Source organism: Notamacropus eugenii, chromosome 4 (genome assembly GCF_028372415.1).
Source record: "Notamacropus eugenii isolate mMacEug1 chromosome 4, mMacEug1.pri_v2, whole genome shotgun sequence".
In the NCBI taxonomy this organism is placed as follows: Eukaryota; Metazoa; Chordata; class Mammalia; order Diprotodontia; family Macropodidae; genus Notamacropus; species Notamacropus eugenii.
This window is the reverse complement of record NC_092875.1, coordinates 282039190-282060051: the sequence shown is the minus strand read 5'-3', so window position 1 is coordinate 282060051 and position 20862 is coordinate 282039190. Positions and strand designations below refer to the sequence as shown.

General features: G+C 36.4%; 1 protein-coding gene across 1 annotated transcript in view; it reads right to left on the bottom strand.

Moving 5' to 3' along the window:
• The window catches only part of NKAIN3 (sodium/potassium transporting ATPase interacting 3), an 838213-nt gene that overhangs the window by 195884 nt on the left and 621467 nt on the right, over positions 1-20862 (bottom strand). The window contains exon 4 of the mRNA XM_072604673.1: positions 5212-5409. Coding sequence (XP_072460774.1) covers positions 5212-5409 — 198 coding nt within the window. The remainder of the gene's footprint in view (positions 1-5211; positions 5410-20862) is intronic.

Sequence of the window (20862 nt, the reverse complement as noted above, 5' to 3'; positions counted from 1 at the left end):
AGTCTCCTAAAGAGCAAATAAGATCCCCATGTTAATTGTCCATTCCTTTGGTCAATCTTGGATGTTTGTACTTATAGCAATGGGTCACAAAGAGTGAGCTAAATAATGCTGTATCTAAATAATGTTTGATTGTTCAGGAATACTTCCAAGGACTTTCAGGTAGGTAGAATGTGGGAAGTATTCTTAGACACTCTCTTGCATTATTCCATGTGCTATGATATTACTTGACTATCTCTGTCAATAAATGCAAATAGCTATAACAGTGTTGTATGCTGGCTATGGCAGAATGTTGTTGCTGGGGTTGGTGGTTGAGAGGAATGGGCAGAGGGCAGGGCACAAGTGGACTTGTTATTGCTGCCACATCTAAACAGCTAGGAGCAGATGAGTTGAAATCAGAGTTTGATACTAGTATAAAGTTCTATTCAGGGGAACAACTGGGAAGTTGCCAGCATCTAGGAACCATTTATCCAGGAAACTCAACCTTGTATCTGAAGCAGAGAGGAGGAATCTAGAGGCATTTTGGAGCTAGCTCCATTAGCTGGTTCAAGAGCCTACTAAATATTCAGTGTGACCATTTACACCTCAGAACTCTGCAAACACTACAAATCATGGTTTGATTTATTGTTTTGTCAATTGTCTAGACTTAAGAAGTATTAGCAATGCACCTCACACTTCAAAAACTGTGCCATGCAAATAGCCTTAGAACTACACAAACAAGGACACAGTATACCATGGCCAACATTAACGTTTGCTTGAGAAGATGCTATCTATAGTTTCTGTCTTCAAATAGTTGAGGGGCAGTCTTTTGGGAAGGAATAGATTTACCTGATCTGGTTAGCAGAATTTGCACCATACTTAGAAACAACAGGAAGGAGAGTTCTGGTTCATTACAAGGAAGAACTACCTAGGTATTACCACTGTCAAAAAACCAAAAGAGGATCCCTGGTGAAAAGAAGGGGTTTCTCTGTTGCTAGAAGCTTTCAAGCTGAAGCTAAGTGATCACATTTCAGTGATGATATAGACCTGATTCCTTCAACTCTAAGACTTTTAATTGGATCACCCTGAAGGTCCCTTCTAGCTTTGAGTCTATGATCGACCGTCTATTTATCTTGCATATACATTATATACCCTTCATGAAGGTGGCTGAAGCAGGCTCTGTGGAGTGCTTAGACCTTGGTCAGGCCTTGAAGACTAAGCTCATCCACTGCATCTTGGGCCATCACCAGCTGTCTTGACTTTTATCCTGCAACTAGATTTTGATGACTCAGGAAGAGAGAGTGAAGTTGACTACTTTGTACAACTCCGCCTCACTTAAATCCAACTCACGTGCAAGTCAAGACATCACCTGTGATGTCATCAGTCCTCTTTGAAAATGAAGGACAAACAACAATTTTATATTTCCTTATGCATGTACATATTATCTCTCCAATAGAAACAAGAACTGTCTCATTTTTGTCTTGCTGTCTTGGTACCGAACCCATTGCCCGGCACATCATAGGCATTTTATAAATGACTGCTGATTGAATGATTAATCATATAATAATGAAATGATGGTCTCATAGATACATTCTACCAGTGAAATTAGAAAGCAGCTACTTACATCCTGAGGCAGAATGCTACAGTCAGAATTATACATGAGCATAACTACTTGCTAAAAAAAAGATGAAAAAAAATTTAAAGGCAAGGATTTTAGGCAGTAACAACCCTACTTTTATTAGCATTTCTCCCTTAGGGCATATTTTTCCTTCAGTACCTCAGTTCTTCATCAAATAAACACTTTCACCTTGCCAGTCATTTGAATTGGAGTTAGTCCGTAGAAATAATTTCTGTACCAATAAATTTTGTTGCATTATAAAACAGCTGGTTACCTTCTTATTATTCCACAAGCTGGCATGATGATTTACTATAAATACCAAAAAAGGGAACATTCCATTTATGCTAGATACTAGAAAAATGCATTTAATATCAAAGAGTCATTCTAGAAAAAACTATTAGAGTCCATTACAAATTACTCCATAAATGTTTTTACCCTCAGAAGTTACTAGATAAACTGAACAACTTTTTAAAAGAAAAAAAGTGCCTTTACAAATATATCAACCAAGTTTTGAAGTACTACATTTGAACACTATCATATACCCCTCTAGAAGGAGACTAAAGGAAAGGACAATGAATGGAGAGAATGAATGAGTGACAGGCATTCAGAACAAGTAGAATATAATCTCATACTTGTGAATATAGGAATCAAGCATCTCCATACCAATCCCTTGTTGTCTAATTTACTTTTAATGAAATAGAAAAGACCTCCCTCCTAGTTTGTATCGTTTTACAATCAAATCCCTGAGAAATTTGTGCTCCCACTGGCTTCCATGTTTATTTTTTCCTAAAAAAAGTTAAAATCTCAAATGCTCTACTTGATATCTCTAATAAGCAATCTCTGTCAGTTCCTCTGGTTCTCTTTTAGAGAAGTATATAAATCCCTTTTTTTAGACTTGAAGTTGAATTATATTATTCTGTGAGTTGTTTGAATGGCAGCAAATTATTCTCAGGATTTTGTCTCCCAGAAAGATCTTTAAGAAGCCTTTTTTAAAATATGAAAGTTGTCTCCATTTTCTCTTATTTCTCTCTCTTTATCATTCATCTGTTCTCCTAGGTTATTTCTCCACATATGGATACAGTTCCATGAACTGTTCTGACTAACTCTTATGCGGGGTAGACAAGCTTGTTTGCTTGTTTTCTTAATTTATGTTGCTTGTCCCAGATGTAGTGTATGGTATTTGCCCATGGCAAGATTCCATTTATGGCTCTAGTTGGTAGCAAGATCCATTACTAGCTTTATATTGAGTTTGTAGAATGTTTTTTATGTGCAGTTGGAGGCAAACAACCTGTCCGGTGGATACTCTGCACCCACAGAGAGCATGGTGAGAACCCAAGGAGAAAAATTGTTGGGTCCCTGTAGTGCTAGCAGTGTGAATTGCCTTGGCCACATGTGTCCCCCATATCTGTGCCTCTGTCCTGGTGTTCTTGTGTACCCACTCTTCCAAACAGCATTGTATGTGTTTCTGAAAGAAGAGGGTCTAGGTTTATTGGGGGAGGGGTATATTATAGCTATTGTTCTTATGATCCAATCTTGATAATTACCTTTATTTTGAGCTAAATGTGTCCTTTGACTATGGAAGGGAGTGAATCTGTGTGTGTACTCTTGAGGTATATTTAGGAGTATAGACTTACAGAATTCTTGGCACAGTCATAACCCCAGAGGACCCAAGCATTGAGTGAGATTTGTAAGGGTGGTCCAGAAGGGACTCTACACATGAATAAACATATAGTTATGCAGCATTAAATAGGGGATGAAATATAAAGCAATTTCATTTTGTTGGAGCTGTTAGTGTGTCTAAGTATTATTGATGGCAAACTGGAAGCCACTAGTTATTTTTCTTCATTCACATGACTCACACTGAATTAATAGTTGACATTTTGAAAGTAGAACTTCACATATGGCACAAGTTAAAGTATTCATGCCCTGAATTTTATGACCTCATTAAAGGGAATAAAGACCTCCTCAAAGCTGTAATGCCAAACTCAAAGAACAATTTTTAAAAATTATTTGTTTTCCTGTGTGCATGTTTTACTGTTGCTTTTCTGTTATGATTAAACAATCATTTGAAATTTCTTTAATTATTCTATATACATAGATTACCTAGCAAGAAAGACTGTTTTTCGCAAGTTCTACCATATCTTGGAAATGAACTCATGGTGCAATTTCTGAAAATAATTAGTTTTCATGCTTTAAGACAACTTTATGGATTATCTTTATTATTTAGTGAGAAACATTTTTAGTTAATCATTTTGTCACAATATATATCTTGATTTTTGCAAGTCTATATATGGGTGAATAGGAGGTTCCTTTGTTTAAAAACAGCTTTAAAAATCAAAGTAAAAATTTTAAAAATAATCTTTTTGGAGCATACCTTTATTTTATCTTTTGTAATTTTTTGATAATTAGTAGAGTAAATGCATATGTTTTAAACTTTTTAATGATAATACAGTTGGAACAAGGGTGAATCTTAGTCTTTATTTTTGATTTTTCTTTAACTTAACTTTCCATAATTCAATTTCAATTGAAAGTTGTTACCAAATAAAAATGCAGGTCTATAAATTAATATTACATATCAATATCACCAGTAATTAAGTCAGATCAGATTAGTCTTTCCAATATTCTATGGAATGAAATGAAATAGCATTTAGGTTAACTCTAAAGCAATGTCAAAACTGAAGAGGTATTGGGGGGGGTTTATAAGCAGGGCTGGTGACTTGGGGGATGCTTTTGTCATGTGGCATGCCATTCTGTTTAGTTTTCATTTTGGTAGTCATAGGTTTTTGTACATATTCAGATGAGCTGATTTGCTTGAAAAGCATGATCAGAACAGTTTAAGGACAGGTAGATATATCTTCTAGGTCACTTTCCTATTGATCACATTGGCAGTTCATTCTTAAACATGTGTGATTCCTTGAATGAATTTTGAACCATAAATATGAGACTCCAGATGTGCCTGGCATAGTTCAGGAGCAGCAGAGTAGCAGGCAGAAATTGTGACTCCCCACAGAGGCACAATGCAATCCATTACCCATTTCCCCTTTTGAAATACCAATTTTTCTCTTACTTTAGTGAATAAACATCCTAACCTAACATTTCTATGTACTACTATAATTAATGCCTTGTAAAAAACAAAAACAAAGAGAAAAATACTCTAGAGAGACTAAAAAGTAGTTCTGTAGGTTTTTGCAATGTGATACTTATTAGATTGATTGCATTTTCTGCCAAGTGAAATCACTTCCACCTATAAATTCAGGAGGTTGAGGATTTCCAGACCTTTTCTTTCCCTGGAATGCAAGGGAAGAATCCATTTGCAGAGTAATCTGAAGTTGCTAATGGACAATATGTGTCTTCTGCAGGATCAAGAACATCATTATATTAAATAGTATGTAGTTGATAATGACTGCAACGGATCCCTAAAGCAAAATGTCTGGGTGCCCAAAGGTTCAAAGAAAATGATACAATCTATCAGTAATTATACCTACATATATCATTCCCTAGACATGAAAAGCAAAACGTTCTCCATATTTTCTTTTGTGGTGTTACCAATGTGTGAGAGAAGTCAGGGAACACAATATTTATACAGAAAGGAACAGCCAGGAAAAAGGAAAACTTACAGAAAGAAGTATTTGGATGGCACTGTGGATGACCTCCAGGTACTGAAAGTCAATCACACAGCCTGTCACCGAAACGTAAGTGTAGTCATCCATCATTCCATGAGCCGAAGGTGGCAGTACTCTCCGTACACAGCCTGGTCCATGTTCTCGCCACCAAGACCGGTGCACTGAGATGTTAAATGTCATTAGATCGGTATCCTATGTAGTAAAGGGAGAGAGGAAAGATCTTATTATATTACCATCTCAAATTTAGTTCAGAGGAAGAGATGTAATTTCAGTGTTTAATTAAAAACAGCAGGGGGAAAAGTGAAATAATCTGTTTGGATATGAGATATTAACCTCCTCCCCCTCCCCTATAGATTCTAAGTTTAAGCTATTGAACTATGGTTATCGTTACTGAAACTAATTGTCTGAGAGAGATGTAAATTCCAAAGTCTCAAGAAGTCAGAAATTCAAACACTAGATCTTCTAGTTGTTTTATTTTAAAAATTGTTTTCTATATGTGTATATATGTTCGTGAAGCACCAGTGCATATGATAGTCTATCTAAAGTATTGAGACTGATATCTCAACAACCATACTGGAACTTATACACTCAGATAAAATCTCAAACTAACACAGCAGCTAAAAATACACAGAATATGTTTCTTACAATTCTATGAATAAGGAAAGACTACCTTTATTATTGGCTTTTTGAGAAGTTAAATTACAAGCCAATAACAAAACCACTGGTGAGTTTTGGAAGCTGGATTTGAACCCAGGTCTTATTTAAAGTTCAGCTCTCTTCTAAGTGTTGTTGTTGTTCCAGTTGTGTCCAACTCTTTGTGACCCCATTTGGGGTTTTCTTGGCAAAGATGCTGGGGTGATTTGTCATTTTCTTCTCCAGTTCATTTTACAGATGAAGACACTGAGGCAAATAATGCTAAGTGACTTGCCTAGGATGACATAGCTGATAAGTGTCCAAGGCCATTTTTGAACTGAGAAAGATGAGCCTTCCTGATTCCAGGTCCATTATCCTATTTATATATTATTCTACCACCTTGCTGCCTGCTCTTCTAACTATATCATACCATTAAAAGCCTAAAACTGTTTACCCTGGAGGACTACATGATGATCCCATCACTTCAATATTTCAGAACATAATTCTTTGGAATTTCTTTGCAAATTTGCACCACAGTCTTCTGAATATTTTCAGTGGTAGGAAATCCTCTCTTTTTGAATATGGGTTTGAATTGAAACCAGCTAAAAAGTACCTGAAGGTGGTATAATGCTATATTAATAGAATATTTCTGAATGAAGAGAATAGTCCAACCATGCTTCTCAATGATTAGATATTTATAGTATTATTATTATTATATTATAGCATTATTATTAGATGTTTATAGTATTGTGTCCGCATTTAAAAGGGACATTGACAAATTGGAGCACGTCCAGAGCAAGATGCTTTGGATGTGTGATTGTTCAATAAAGCATGTCAAATAAGAAATTGTTGAGAAGAATGAAGATGTTTAGCCAGGAATCTTGGAAAACAGTAAACTCTTCTCCAGGACAGATTTTCTTTAATCTTTATAACTTTTGAACAAAGGAACTGGCTACCTTCCGCAGCTGCAGTGGCAAGGGAAGAATTATTAGCAGCTTTGCTTTGTGGTCCAAATATGTCTTCATGGGGTGTACAGAAAAAAAATGCCCACAGGCTCTAAAGAAAATGTTTCTAAGGGTTCTTTTTCTGCTTCATGTCACTCTGAAAGAAAGAATTTCTTAGCCAATCAGCCCGGTTACCTTACCCATGCCCGCCTGTTTTCTCAATCTTATATGACTTGGATTTGTACCTTTAAAAATGGTGACAAGTGTCTATGACCATGGTAATGGCAATGCATCAGAAGAAAGAATGGGTATGATTAACATGAATGTAGTTCTAGGTGGAGAAGTTTCATGCAACAGTCTTATTTTGCTGATACCCACTGTTATCCTTTGGAGTATATTCCCACTACCTCCGTGCTTATGTTCCACCACTGGACCTTTGGCGCTAAATTTCTATCTTACATCTTTCCTAGGTCTTTAAAATTTTATCACCTCAAGAGATCTTAATAGTAATAATAAAAACAGAAAAATTTATATATTACTTCAAATTTTGCAAAGTACTTTACCTCATTTGATCTTCACAAAAATCTAATTGACATTAATAAGCCCTTTTTACACATGAGGAAACTAAGGTTGCCAAATCTCATTATACTGTTTAACTCAGCCTTGGACACTCAGAACCAGCAACTCCCTCAACCTCTTCTCCCTTCTGATTGGAAAACCAGAAGGTGGAGCACTGAACTCCACCCAAAGCTTTCTTTTATAGTGGGAAGGACCTCGGCTTCCCCCGACCACTCCATTTTCCATCTGTAGTTCTGTTTAGTCAGAAATACATGAAACAAGAAGCCTTCTCTCCTGGCATACCTTAGCATCCTTCCTCCCAGCCCCCACCAGTTTTCTTTTATGTGTTGTTTTCCCCAATTTGATAGTAATCTCCTTGAGGGCAGGGACTTTATTTGCCCCTTTATGTGTATCCTCAGTGCATACCACAGAACCTGACACATAGTAGGTACTTAATAAATGTTTATTGAATAGAATTGAAAATTCAGCAGATAGTAAATATCTAAAGCTGTATTTGAACTCAGGTCTTCTTGATTCCAAGTCCAACCCAATTTTCTGTTTGTTCTCTCAGGTAAGTCTCAGAATAAATTTTTATTTTCTCTGAAAGGTTCTTTTACTTGGGATTTGTTAGTTATTCCTCATCAGTGAAATGTATCAGGTCTTTCCCTCTCTCCATTTCCCATGGTGCAGGGATTCAACAGCAAACATAACTAAATGGTTCATTGATAAGAAGAAGTGTTGTGTTAAAAAATGAATAAAGAATTGGTTCAGACTAAGCGATATTCAGAATGCTTTCGTTCACTTTATAAGTTACCATCTAAATCTAGATGGAAAAATTCAAGGCAATTTAAGAAACATTGAGACATTAGCTGATTTTTAAACCAACAGAATATACTCTTATTATAGAATATTTTCCATTTTCACATGGTGCGTAATGAAAAATGCATTGTCTTGCCCACTTTTACTAATCTTCTTCAGAGCATCATTTCATTAATTACTATGTCTCATTAAATATTATTTTCTTCCTTAAATCTGTATATTCAAGAATAGGATACCACTTAAAAAAAAACCACAAACTTTAAAAGCCAAAGTGCAAATCTAAAAATATTTGTTTTTAGCATAACTTTATTTTATCTTCATGATCTGATAATAATCATACATCAAATTAAATAGTATACATACCGTAAAGTCTTTTAAAAAATATTTACCGTCTTTTCAATCTGACAATCTGCTTTAAAGTAACAAGGCATAGTGGTAATAGCCTGAATAAAGATCTTTTTTTGCAGATTCCTTTCCAGTCAATTGAAGTAAATGTAGATAGACCCATTGTCTGGTACTTTGTGTTACAAATAATAGGTATGATCTTCAATTGTTGTGGCAGAAAATTTTGATAGACCTATGAATAGTTAGATCTACTATGAGATATCTTTCATAATCAAGATGTTTTTCACATGTATCAGTCTTACAAAATCAATGTGGATTCTTGACCAAAGTTTTCTGGTTATCTGTCAGTAACTGGGGATCTTTCCTTGCGTGAATTCCTCATACCATTCTATTTCAATGCTTTCTGTTCTCCAGACAGCTTGGTTTAGTTAACAGAGCCCAGATCCCTGGTCAGACCTCTTTAAAATGAGTATCTGTCTCATGGAATTGTGTTGAACACTAAATGAGATACTTAAAGTAAAGCACTTTTCTAAATGTTCAAGTGTTATGTAAACGTAAAATATTATTATTATCTCTTGCAGCAAATATATGATAATGTATACATAATCAGCAGCTAGGTGGTGCAGTGGAGAGAGTCCAGGGCCTAGAGTCCTGTGTCTGCAGAATCTAACATTGTGCATGGCAAAGAGTAGGCACTCAGTACATTTTTGATTGACAAATGTTCAACCTGCTTCTGCTTGAACCAGTGCTGAGCAGGGCAAGTTTTCCCAAAGGAAGTAGTCATCAAATACTTGTGGAAGGAAATGGAATGCACTGGATTGCATTGCAATGAAGACTGGGGATGTTCATGAATTATGCTGAATAACTTGTCATATACTTTATTCCTCAGTAGGGGCTGTAATATTAGAATCAATTTTAAGCTCACTAAATATAGCTTCTACACAAGCTTTGCTGACTGCTTAGTTCTCATTAGGTTGCTTTCCTGAGGTTCATCTTGGAGGAGAGGAGATGAGGATTTGTGTCAGGGCAGAAGACTTCAGGGAGACCCTAATGCCCTTTCTTAGGCCAAGAAGGATTTCCTAGAGTTTTTCAGGCTCTGTATCTGAGGTTTATTCAGCTCAGAAGGCATCTGGTGGCACAATGGACAGGGCATTAAACTTGGAGTCAGGAAGACACCAGTTCAAATCTGGCCTCAGAAACGTAACAGTTGTGTGACCTTGAGCAAGTCACTTAACCTCGGTCTGCTTAATTTTCCTCAGCTATAAATGGGCATAATAATAGTACCTACCTCACAGGGTTGTTGTGAAGGCCAATGAAATAATATTTGTAAAGTGCTTACCACAGTGTCTGGTAAACAGTAGGTGCTAAATAAATGCTTACATCGTTACCCTCTCCTCAGTAAATATGAATATAAAAATCAGGCAATACAAATGTAAAGCAATCAACTAGTATTTATTACATACCTATCAGGTGCTAAGCACTGTGTGAGGCACTGGGAATACAAAAATTAAAAAAAAAACAGTTCCTGCTCCCAAGGAGCTTATGTTCTACTGGGAGCTAAAACACATGCATATATTCCAGTTATTCAGCCATTTTCCAGTTGCATCCAACTCTCTGTGACCCCATCTGGGGTTTTCTTGGCAAAAACACTGGAATGGTTTGCCATTTCCTCTCTAGCTCATTTTACAGATGAGGAAACTGAGTCAAATGACGTGCTCAGAATCACAAAGCTAGCAAGCATCTGAGGCCAGATTTGAACTCAGGAAGATGAATTTCTAACTCCAGTCTCGATGCTTTATCCACTGTGCCACCGAGCTGCTTATATATAAGCATATATAAATAATATGCAAGATAAATTCAGAAATGAAAGATATTTTAGTGAGGGGAAAGCATTTGTAGCTAGGGGGTTAGGAAAGGTCTTGTGAAGGAGGTGATACTTAAGCTGTTGTTGAAGGGGATTCCTAGAAGTGGAGGTAAGGAAAGGGTGTATTCCATGTAGGAGGAATAGTCCATATGCAGGCTCAGAGAAGAGAGAGGGAGTGCTATGTATGAGTAGCAGTAACAAAGCCATGGTGGCTGGACCACTGAATATATGAAGGGGAGTAATATGAGGCTGTAAAGGTAGGGTGGAGTCAAGTTGGGATGTCTTTAATGCCAAACAAAGGAATTTGTAAATATAATCAGATCTTCTTTTAAAGATGTTACTTACACATTTTTTTTCTGTTGATTTCCCCACATGGATGCCTCATAGGTATATTTTGAAAAGAACACATTTCAGAGACATGATTGCATTATCTACTAAATTCAGCTTAACTTACAGTGATTTACTCCAAACAAACCTCGTTTAGCTTCATTCCAAATGTCCTCTTTCCTGGCAATCCAATTTAATTCCTACCAGCCACTCCTGATCACTACAGGGAAGGCATCATCCTCCATGTCTGTAGACTTCATTAGTTTCGGAATGAGCCAATATGATCTATTAAAATTCATCAGTGATTTCTGTTTTGTAAGTGTTCTTTCATGGTACCTTTTTCTGCTTCAGAAAGACAAGTCTTTCAATATAGCTTTGATTCAAATTTATATTATCAGTATAAAACAGGTGAATTTATGAACTAATGATACAGATCTGTAAGGTTCATAAAAACTCTTCACCGTGATTCTCCCTTAATTCAGAAGTATGAGAGATGGCAATAGAACCTATTTATAAACTCCAGCTCTCTTGGAAATGACTGAAATAAAATATGAAAATGACCACTTGCAGCAAAGTAAATGGAAGCTGTATCTCTTTGTATATATCCTTGGTGAAGTGACATAACAAGATTGGATGTGAGTCCATCCTCTCAATAGAAACTATATGAATATACATGGATCCAAACATTCTCACCTTCTTTTAAATCATAAGAGCAACTGCAGCAATTTAGTTTCCTACATGGGACAAAAGAAAGAAAATATAATACATAGACCCATTATTTTTTCTTTAGAAAAACCTATAAGTGCATGAGTCCATGAAGTTTTGTGTCTTAGCTGCTACTTTGGTGGTCATAGGAATGTTAAACACCATACTGCACACTAAGCTATGGACAGGTATGTGTAAGCTATAAAATTAATCATCTGCTGGAACCCAAATTTCAACTTGGAAAAGGTACATGATGTCAGAATTTAAAGATTCCATGAGTTAGGAAAGTGTCAACTGAAGAGCAAGGCATTGTGTTCAGAAGAATAACAGTGGAATGAAAAGATGAAATGAACTCCAATGTCCCTTTTAGCTCTAATGAATTTTAAGACCTTATGATTCTTGGTGTAGTGGATAGAGTGCCAGGATTAAAGTCAAGAAGATCTGAGTTCAAATCTGGCCTCAGATACTTACTAGCTGTGTGACCCTGGGCAAGTCCCTTAACCCTCAGTTTCTTCATCTGTAAAATGAGCTGGAAAAAGAAATGCAAATGACTAAGTATCTTTGCTGAAAAAACTCCAAACGGGGTCACAAAGAGTCAAATATGACTGAAACAAGGGAGCAGCATCAAAATTTGAATTACTGAATATTTTGCTATTTTTTTTTACTCCTGAACCTCATGGTATAGTGAGCTTCCAATAAAGGTGCCGAATGCTAGTTTTCCTGCAAATTATAATCTTAGAAAATTTCTTGGGGGTATTGAGATATCACCAATATATATAAAGGTTTTGAACACATTTTTCTAAGGTTTTTACCCACTATGTCATCCTGTTTCTTTCTGAATTTTACATAGATGAGGGTGAACTCTAATTGTTGATGTTTTCAGTTCTTTCAGTCATGTCTGACTCTTTATGACATTTGGGTTTTTTTTGACAATATTACTGGAGTAGTTTGCTATTTCTTCCTCTAGCTCATTGTATAGATGAGAAAATTCAAAGCAAATAGAGCTAAGTGACTTGCCCAAGGTCACACAGCTTGTAAATGCCTGAGGCTGGATTTGAACTCAGGTCTTCCTGACTCCAGGCTGGTGTTCTATCCACTGTATTATGTATGTCCTGTTTAAACCTCACTAAAGTTGAAGCCATAAAGGACAAATAGAAACATTGAAATGTATAGGAAAAGCTCTTTAAGATGTAAAGGAAGCATCTTATACTTTGGAAGGGGTTTGAGGCCAATTGACTCTACTGAAGTTAGTGAAGGCAATGAATTTGTCAGGGACTCAGACTGCCTGGGTATCTTTGTTCCCAGTCACTCATCTGCATAAGACCACATCAGGAATTTTGGAAATATAACTAGGCTGGTCACTACCAAGAAGAGTGAGATTCCTTCTTGAAATACCTACTCTGCCACACACCACAGGCTAGATCCCTCTCTAGCTCCTCCCTGGATACAACAAACTTCAGAGCTGAGGCCCTGCAGGGAATCAAAGAAGAAAGACCTCTGGCAATCCTAGGTAAAGTTCACTGCTCATGCTGAATGAACATGGTAATATTCCACCTGAAAATACACAGCACTGTAACAGTCCTGGTAAAAGGAGCACAGAAGACCTAGCTGAGCCAAAGGCTAGAGATAGTGGAGACTGCAGAGGCAACACAGAGTGGGCAGTAGATTGGCCGGAAACACTGTGGTTTTTGTAGAGTCCAGTGTCTGAGTTCTGCCTGCCTAGTCTGGAAAGAACCCAGTGACTGAGTGACCCCTCCCCTGCTTCCTAGTTCAGTAGTATGCAGTTGGCCTTCAGCAACTGAACAACTGTTACCACATAGTCCTTCAGCAGTATAAGCTAACTGAAACATATCAATTGGTGCTCATTCAAACTTGGAGTGGGAAGTGGAAAAAAATCTTCCTAGACATAAAGCAGGGACAACAGTAGGTTTTTTAGGTTGAGCCAAAGTTAAAACAGAAGGAGCCAGATTTTGGCTTTTGAATATAATAAAAAGTGTGCATGTGTATGTGTGTGTGTATGCTTATTTCAGATGGTTCTGGAGGAGAAGTGAGGCTGGTGACCCGCACAGCCCTCCCCCACTCAAAACAAAGTCAAGTGCAAATCTTGTCATCATTTCTCTGATGGCGTGGTCTTCTTTGCAATGAAGGACGAACACAATTTCAGAGAGATGGAGGGAGAAAGACACAGAAACAGAGAGAGTGAGAGACAGAGAGAGTGAGACAGAATATAGTGGTGTGGAACACTACAGATGTGGAAATCTATAATGACAAACAAACAGGAGATTGGTTTTTAATTATAAAAGAGTCTAAGAAAGTTATTTGTGCATATGGAGAATTTAAATAACCTTTCCACCCTCACAAAGCTGTCATGTGCCTTGGTCGGGCCATATCTGAACTATTGTGCTCATTATTAGGTAGCACATTTTAGAGAGGACGTTGAAAACCTGAAGAACACCCAGGATGGTGAAGGGTCTCAAGTGGATGACATGTGAGAGTCTGTTGAAGCAAATGGAAATGTTTATTTTAGAGAGAAAACTTTGGTGTGGGTGGGGATGGTGGTAGACCATAGGATATGATCCCATGTCTTCTTGACTTCAAGGAGGTTTTCTACTTCTTTTCATTTACTCGATCACACTAAGTCTCAAATGTACTATATATACCTGTCATAATATATGTATATATGTGTGTACCATCTACGTATGCACATAAATGAAAGCAAGAAGGATTTAAGAGGAAAAAAATTAGCAGCCATACATCAACTATTCATCCTATAAACAGTTTCATCCAAGGCTGCAGATTTTTCTTCTTTAAATTCTTCTTTCCCCTTTTTAAAAATCCATTATTTTGAATCTCAGACTTTGTGGCATGTTTTTAATGTGGCAAATACCAAAATTTATATAAAATGGGGTTTTAAAAGCATGCTGTGTTTTTAAAAATCTATAATCTACATTAGTGTGTCAGTAGAACTTCCAAACATGAAAAACACCACTAAAATTTTCCAGGCAGCTTGTTGTAGGGTTCAAGACACACCAGACGGGGCATAAAAAGATCTGGGGTGTACTTCTGTTTGTACCAGTAATTACCTCCCTCATATGGTGGAATTATTTAGGATTTAGACTTGATTTCCCCACCTGTAAAATGAGAGAGAATTGGAAAAAGATGATCTCATTTTCCTTCCAACTCTAAAATGCTAAGAATCTTTGACTGTGGTATGTAGAGGACATTAGAAAAAAATGGATATTCACATCTGCATAGTATGCCAATTTGCGATTTCTCGTAAATCAAAGACCCAATCTGCTTTTATGCACTTTGTTTTTAGCACTGCCTTCACTTTGGAGTTTAATTTAACTGTAGCTAATCCACTCTCTTGCCAGAAATGGTCTTCCTATTGCAGATAATAAAATCCCATTTTATGCCTCTCCTTATTTGCTGCTCAAAAGGTCATTAAAATCCATTTCGTACAATGTTCCCCACTTTCTTTGTCTTTTCATTTTCTTTTATCAGAATCTATCCCATTCAAAAGTGAAAATGGCATTCTGCTATAAATGTGACCTTGGAGAAGGAGGTCTCCTTCAGCTAAAGAACTAGATTATGTTCAATCTCAGACAGTTACCTTTGGGTTTATGTCTCTTTTAACAGAATCAGGACAGTTAAAACTTCTTAAAACCTTTACATTTTCTAGTTGCCTTTTCAAAGTCAATTCAGAGGTGATTAATTCCTGAATGCTAATTTGGAAGATTAGATGACCACTGCTCCTTTCTCAAGTATTTTGCTCACAGTAGGCACTGAAACATCCGTGATGATAATAACCATTCCATGAAATAAAAGTTAAGCAGCAGGCTGAAATGGAAAATATAGTAGAACACATAGCAAAAGAAATGTCACTAAAACCCTTCTCTTTCATTAAGGCTCACCTTAATTGTCACCTTTCCCATGAAGTCTTCCCCAATTCTATCAGTTTAAGATGATCTCAAATTTTTGGAAAGCATTTGGTCTGGATCTCTTCTATGGCCCATCTTATTTTGCTTGGTATCATAACTGCTTGGATACATGTTATCTCAATCAACAAATCAAGAAGGATTTAATAAGTAAGCACTTTTCCAGGCACTGTGCTGGGCATTGGAGATCCAAATGCAGTGAATGAGACATTCTCTACTCCTAAGCAGCTTACACTCTAATGGGGAGAGAATAAAGATCTGTGTGTATACATACATATAAATATGATAATATGTCTATATGCATGAATATGCCATATATATATAGTTACATATAAATAACTAAAGAGTTGTTAGTTAACACAATGTAGTTATGTAACTGTAAATTGCAGTATAAATTCCACAAGCAGAAGAACTGTATCACTTCTTATCTTTGCATCTTAGGCATGTAACACAATGCCTTGAACATAGCAGATATTTAAAAGTTGCTTGCTGAACAAGATGGGTTAGATGGTGTAATGTTCATTAGGGTTAAAGATCTTCCCCACCCTGCAGCCCATTAAGGGAAGCTTTGGTTAATTTCAATGAATCACTGGATCAAGAGGGTCCTGATGCCCTCCTTCTCTGAAAAGTGTCCATATAGTCTGAGGTGAGGTTTTACTTTGGGGCTTGCTCTTTGGAAGAAGGTTTATGTGCCAGATGAGATGCTGGGTAGCCATTAAGAAGCCCCTGCTTCCCCCACCCCTGCCCCAACCTTGAAAACCCAGATGTTGGTGCTTCTTTCTCTGTTAACTCTGTATGTACGTACTGATCAGACAGCTGGATCTGTCTGTTGATCTGTGATGTATGTATTGCTTATGGTTAGCCAGTTGAAAGCCTTGTCTTTTGATATTTATTTTTCTGCTTGTGTTTTCTGTTAGTGAATGTAACTAAAGAAGATTGTTGACCCCTCAAAAACTTGCTTTCCTTTTAGAAAAACAGACCTAAGAATCTGTACAGCAGGCCCTCCTGTGTATACCAGGGTACTTGCTGCTACAAATGGCAAGGTTGAAGAATGACAGCTATAGTGCTCTACTTTCAGATTTACAATGTAAGGAGTACTCAAGGAAGGACTCTAGCATGTTGGTTGAATTCCCTGAGGCAAAATTTAGAAGTGGGCATCACCAATAGAGACCCATATAGGTAGATATGGGTCATCATTACTAGAAGAAATAGGCTGATTGGTGAAATCACAGTTCATTAGCATATTTAAGAATTTGAAATTATAAAGATGATGATGATGATAATAATAATGATATTTCTTTTAAGGTAGTACCCTAGATTCACTAAAATATGGATTTCAGATGAGCTCAATTTTCTTCTTTGATATGTTTGCGTGACTTATAGACTGGCTCAAGGAAATGATGTAAACACTGTCGAACTAGACTTCAGTGAGGCATTTGAAAAATCCTGTCAAGCTAATCTTGTATATGAGGTAGAGAAATGCATTAAAAGATAGTACCATTTTTACCCTCAGTGACTGAAGTAAATACATCAGAGGCAGCTCTGGAGCTAGAATACTGAATAGATTAGCAAACTCTGTAGGAGTTTACACCCCGGTAAAAGAAAATGATGGGGCATGAGTTCATAGAAATACAGTCTAGCACAATGACTAGCCAGGCACCATGCAGTTTAGGCCACAGGACTAGTGATCTATTCTTGTCCCTTCCTTTTATTGGTCCTCACGATTTACTCAGATTCAGCTTGGGGAGACTGACCTATCTGCCAGGAAACAACTGTCCCCTCCACCTAGCTTTAACGGTTATTGGCTCATGCTCCCACTATGACTACTCTGTGAGAAGCTGCTAGTTGTAGAAACGATTATGGGGTTCAAAGTCTAAGGGTTCCTCTTAATACCCCAAAGGAAGAAGTCAGGGAAGTATCTATATACAGCATAAGCCAGGTAAAGAACAGGTAGATAGAGCCCCTTTATCTGATGTCAAGGCTTCTGCTTGGATATTCTGAAGTGATGAGTGAAAGTTCCTGATAAAGGTTCATATGTCTTCAACACCCCTAGTCCCATCCCCAGCAGTGGCAGATACAAAGCTGCTAACAGGGAGGGGGATTGATGCTTCAAAGAGAGGGCAAAATTTGAGTTTAGGTTTGACAGTGTCTTCAGCGCCTCAGAAATAAATGCATCAGAGGCGGCAGTTAGGTTTTCAATATTTCTCCCATCCATTTCTTCCTTTTTTATTTCCTTTGCTATCGCCAGGGCTCATATTTTCGTTATTACACCTCGACTATCACAATCATATTCTTACAGGTATTCCTCTCTTTACTTTTTTGGATGGGGCAGAGGGGAACTGGATCTAGAAGTTCATTAGTCTAGGGGACTCCCAGTGAAAAATCTCTCTCTGCTAATGCAGACTGACATCTACTATGAAACTTGTACATTTATAGAGGCACTGGGAGATTGAGTGAATTGTAGTATGTATGTGTGTGTGTGCATGCGCACACACACACACATATACATAAATACATATACACATGTATGTGTATACACACATGTACATAGACATATACACACAATACATATGTATTTGCTTAAATGAGGTACTAGCCTAGATTCACCACTGTGGTAAGATATATTGTAAGATATTACTAAACTATGAATTTTAAAAATGTGATGTATGTGAAACATTATTTACGATTTTTATTTTATTCAGAAGTGGCAAGAAATCCCTTTTTGCTGTCAGTGAATATTATTGCAAACAATATTTAAGTCAGAGTAATTTGGGTAAATCTGTTTTATTTCTTCTGAAAACTTTGATTTAGAATTTTGTGTTACAACAATTTGAAAAATTTCTAAATTAAGTTTATTTTGATACTTGGCCTTAATGGTTACCTTTTATAGCTGAAAAACTTACTTCACAAAGAAGTGCAGATTCAAATGAAAGAAAGGCATCATTGGCTATGTTTACTAAGTCATAACGTTCACTCTTCAATCCCACTCCCCAATTATGCATAGTTTTTTTTTGTTAAAATTTAGCAGTAAATTCCATTCTTCCATGATATAATTTGTTCATTCAATTTTTCTTGCAAATTAATCAGAAGATACTAAAAGTTTCATATTTTTAACAAATAGGTTCAAACCTCCTGAAACTCATTGTTTGGAAACTTTTTAAAAGCAGGTTAGGAAATTCTACCTCAAATTTTTTTTAAATTATGTAGATTTGAAAGTTTTTATAGGTAATGTCATTTTTAGCAACAAAATCATATATTCTGAAAAACCCATTTAAAGATTTTTTTTAACAGCAGAAGTTTCTTTTTAGAAAAACACTTCCTTTCTTACTATTAAAATATTATGTTTATCTTGAAGGGATAGCAAGAGCATGTGTGTATATGTGGGTTTTTTCTGAAAATATGATCTAGGTAGCATACTCATAGCTACTAGTCTTCTCTGAAAATATCAGCAAATTATAAAGATTTGCCTCTTTATAAAAAAAAGTTTAATTCATTATTAAGTGCAATAAAAATTTTGCGATGATATAAATGGTAAAATCCTGCACTGTACAAAATATTTTCATGGTCACTCACCACTAAATGTCTTGTCAAAACTGGTTAAATCACTCCTTTTTAGCTCCATGTTGCTCATATACTCGAAAGGGCTCATATACTTCCATCATACATTTTTGTTCATTTGTGCTCTTAGAATCTTGTTAATCTTATTTTCTTTATAGGAATCTTTTAAAGCCATGTATACATTTCATGAAGATTAGTTTATTTTAACTTATGTACCTATGTTTGTTTACATGTGGATAGAGCTATTTAATCCACAAATTCAAATAGTCAGGTATAAAAACATCATTAGTATATCAATTTTTTTCATTTGATACAGCGATCATTCATCAGTATACTAGATATTAGTAAGTTTAATTTCCTTTTTTATATAAGCAAATATAATTAATACATATACATGGAAATTGCAAATTCTTCACACACAGTGTCTGAGACAGAATAAGTGCTTAAAAATATTGTAGACTGACACCCCTTCTAATAGCCTTACACTACACCCATGGTGTGGCCACACCATTTGTGAGACCGCTTTTTTAAGGTACCTCTAGCATATTGGTCATATCAGCCTTATTAGGATTCTGACTAAAAACTTCCAAGATTTTCTGGAAAGAATGAAGTTTGGCAAGAGATCAGCTCTATCCCTGAAGTGTATTTAAAAATAAGTCAGACTCTGTGCTATCCCAGGGTAGAGAAATTCCAAAAAGAAGATCATTTCTCATAATTCCCTACTGTGAATTAAGTCTATATTGGTCACACAACTAAATTGGCAGGAACAAAGCTAAGCATCTCTGGTTCGCTAATGTCTAATCTAAAGGAGTCATTAATCCCCATTAGATACAAATGGGGTATACTACTGTTAATGAAGCCTACTTTAGCTGCAGGTCTACACTAGGGTGGTGGTGGGAAGCTTTAACTGCCTGTTAAGGTCTGCAATTTGCTAATAACCTTTGCTTTTCTACTCCATTTCATTCTCCCTCTGTCTCATCTGTAGCTGACCATTCATTCACCAGCTGTCTGTCTTCATTATACTGTCTCATTTTTTTTTCAAGATTGCAAAGTCTTAGGGATGTCACTGTTAAGACTTGCTCCTCTAGGAGATTCAGTCAAAGGGCTTGTGGTAGTATCCCATGTTAGTGATACCCAGAATAAGATTTTTCTACGAAGCCCCTCTTGAAGAGGGGAATACTCAGACATCTGAAGTTTTGATATATTAGAACTGCGTTGAACATATTGGGCTTTACCTGCAAACACTGAGCTTTCCTACATGATGCTGATGGGGGACTGCATCTCTTTTATAGGCCATGAATTTTAAACACCTGTAGTTTTCTCAGATAATTGCCATTCCCATCCAACACATCTGGATCCTGTGTGTTAATCAATAATTATTTGATTACACCGTTATGCCTTTTATGCTAATTAAGCTTTGGAAACAATGTAATTATGTTGCTTCTGAAATAACTTGTTTTTAGTGTATCCTATTTATAACACTGTACATTCATAATTCATATACAGCTGTATATTGTATACACAGATCTAAAAATTTGAAAAATTGGATTTCTTCTTCAATATGGATGTTGTTGCCAAGTTCATCATCTGGGAAAACTGAAGTGTTTATTTTATATTTTAAGCAGAAAAATCCTACAGTTTGGGAAAGAAGAACCTGATTTGTTTGTTGTTAGTGCTAAGAAAGGGGAGAAAAAAATGTTAGGGATAGCTAATATTTGTGATTAAGGAAGTAGAATGCAAAATGTTGTTTTTTAAATTATTCACTTTTGAAGTGACCTGGTTCAGTGGAAAGAGCTATAGTTTATGTCAGGACACTTGAGTGGTAGGATTGATTCTGCCTAGTAGCTGCATGACCTTGGAGAAGTCATTTATCTTCTGTGGGACTTACTTTTTTTGTGTAAAATGAGGGATTTAGAATGGATGATTTTTAAGGTCTTTTCTGGTTTAAAAATCT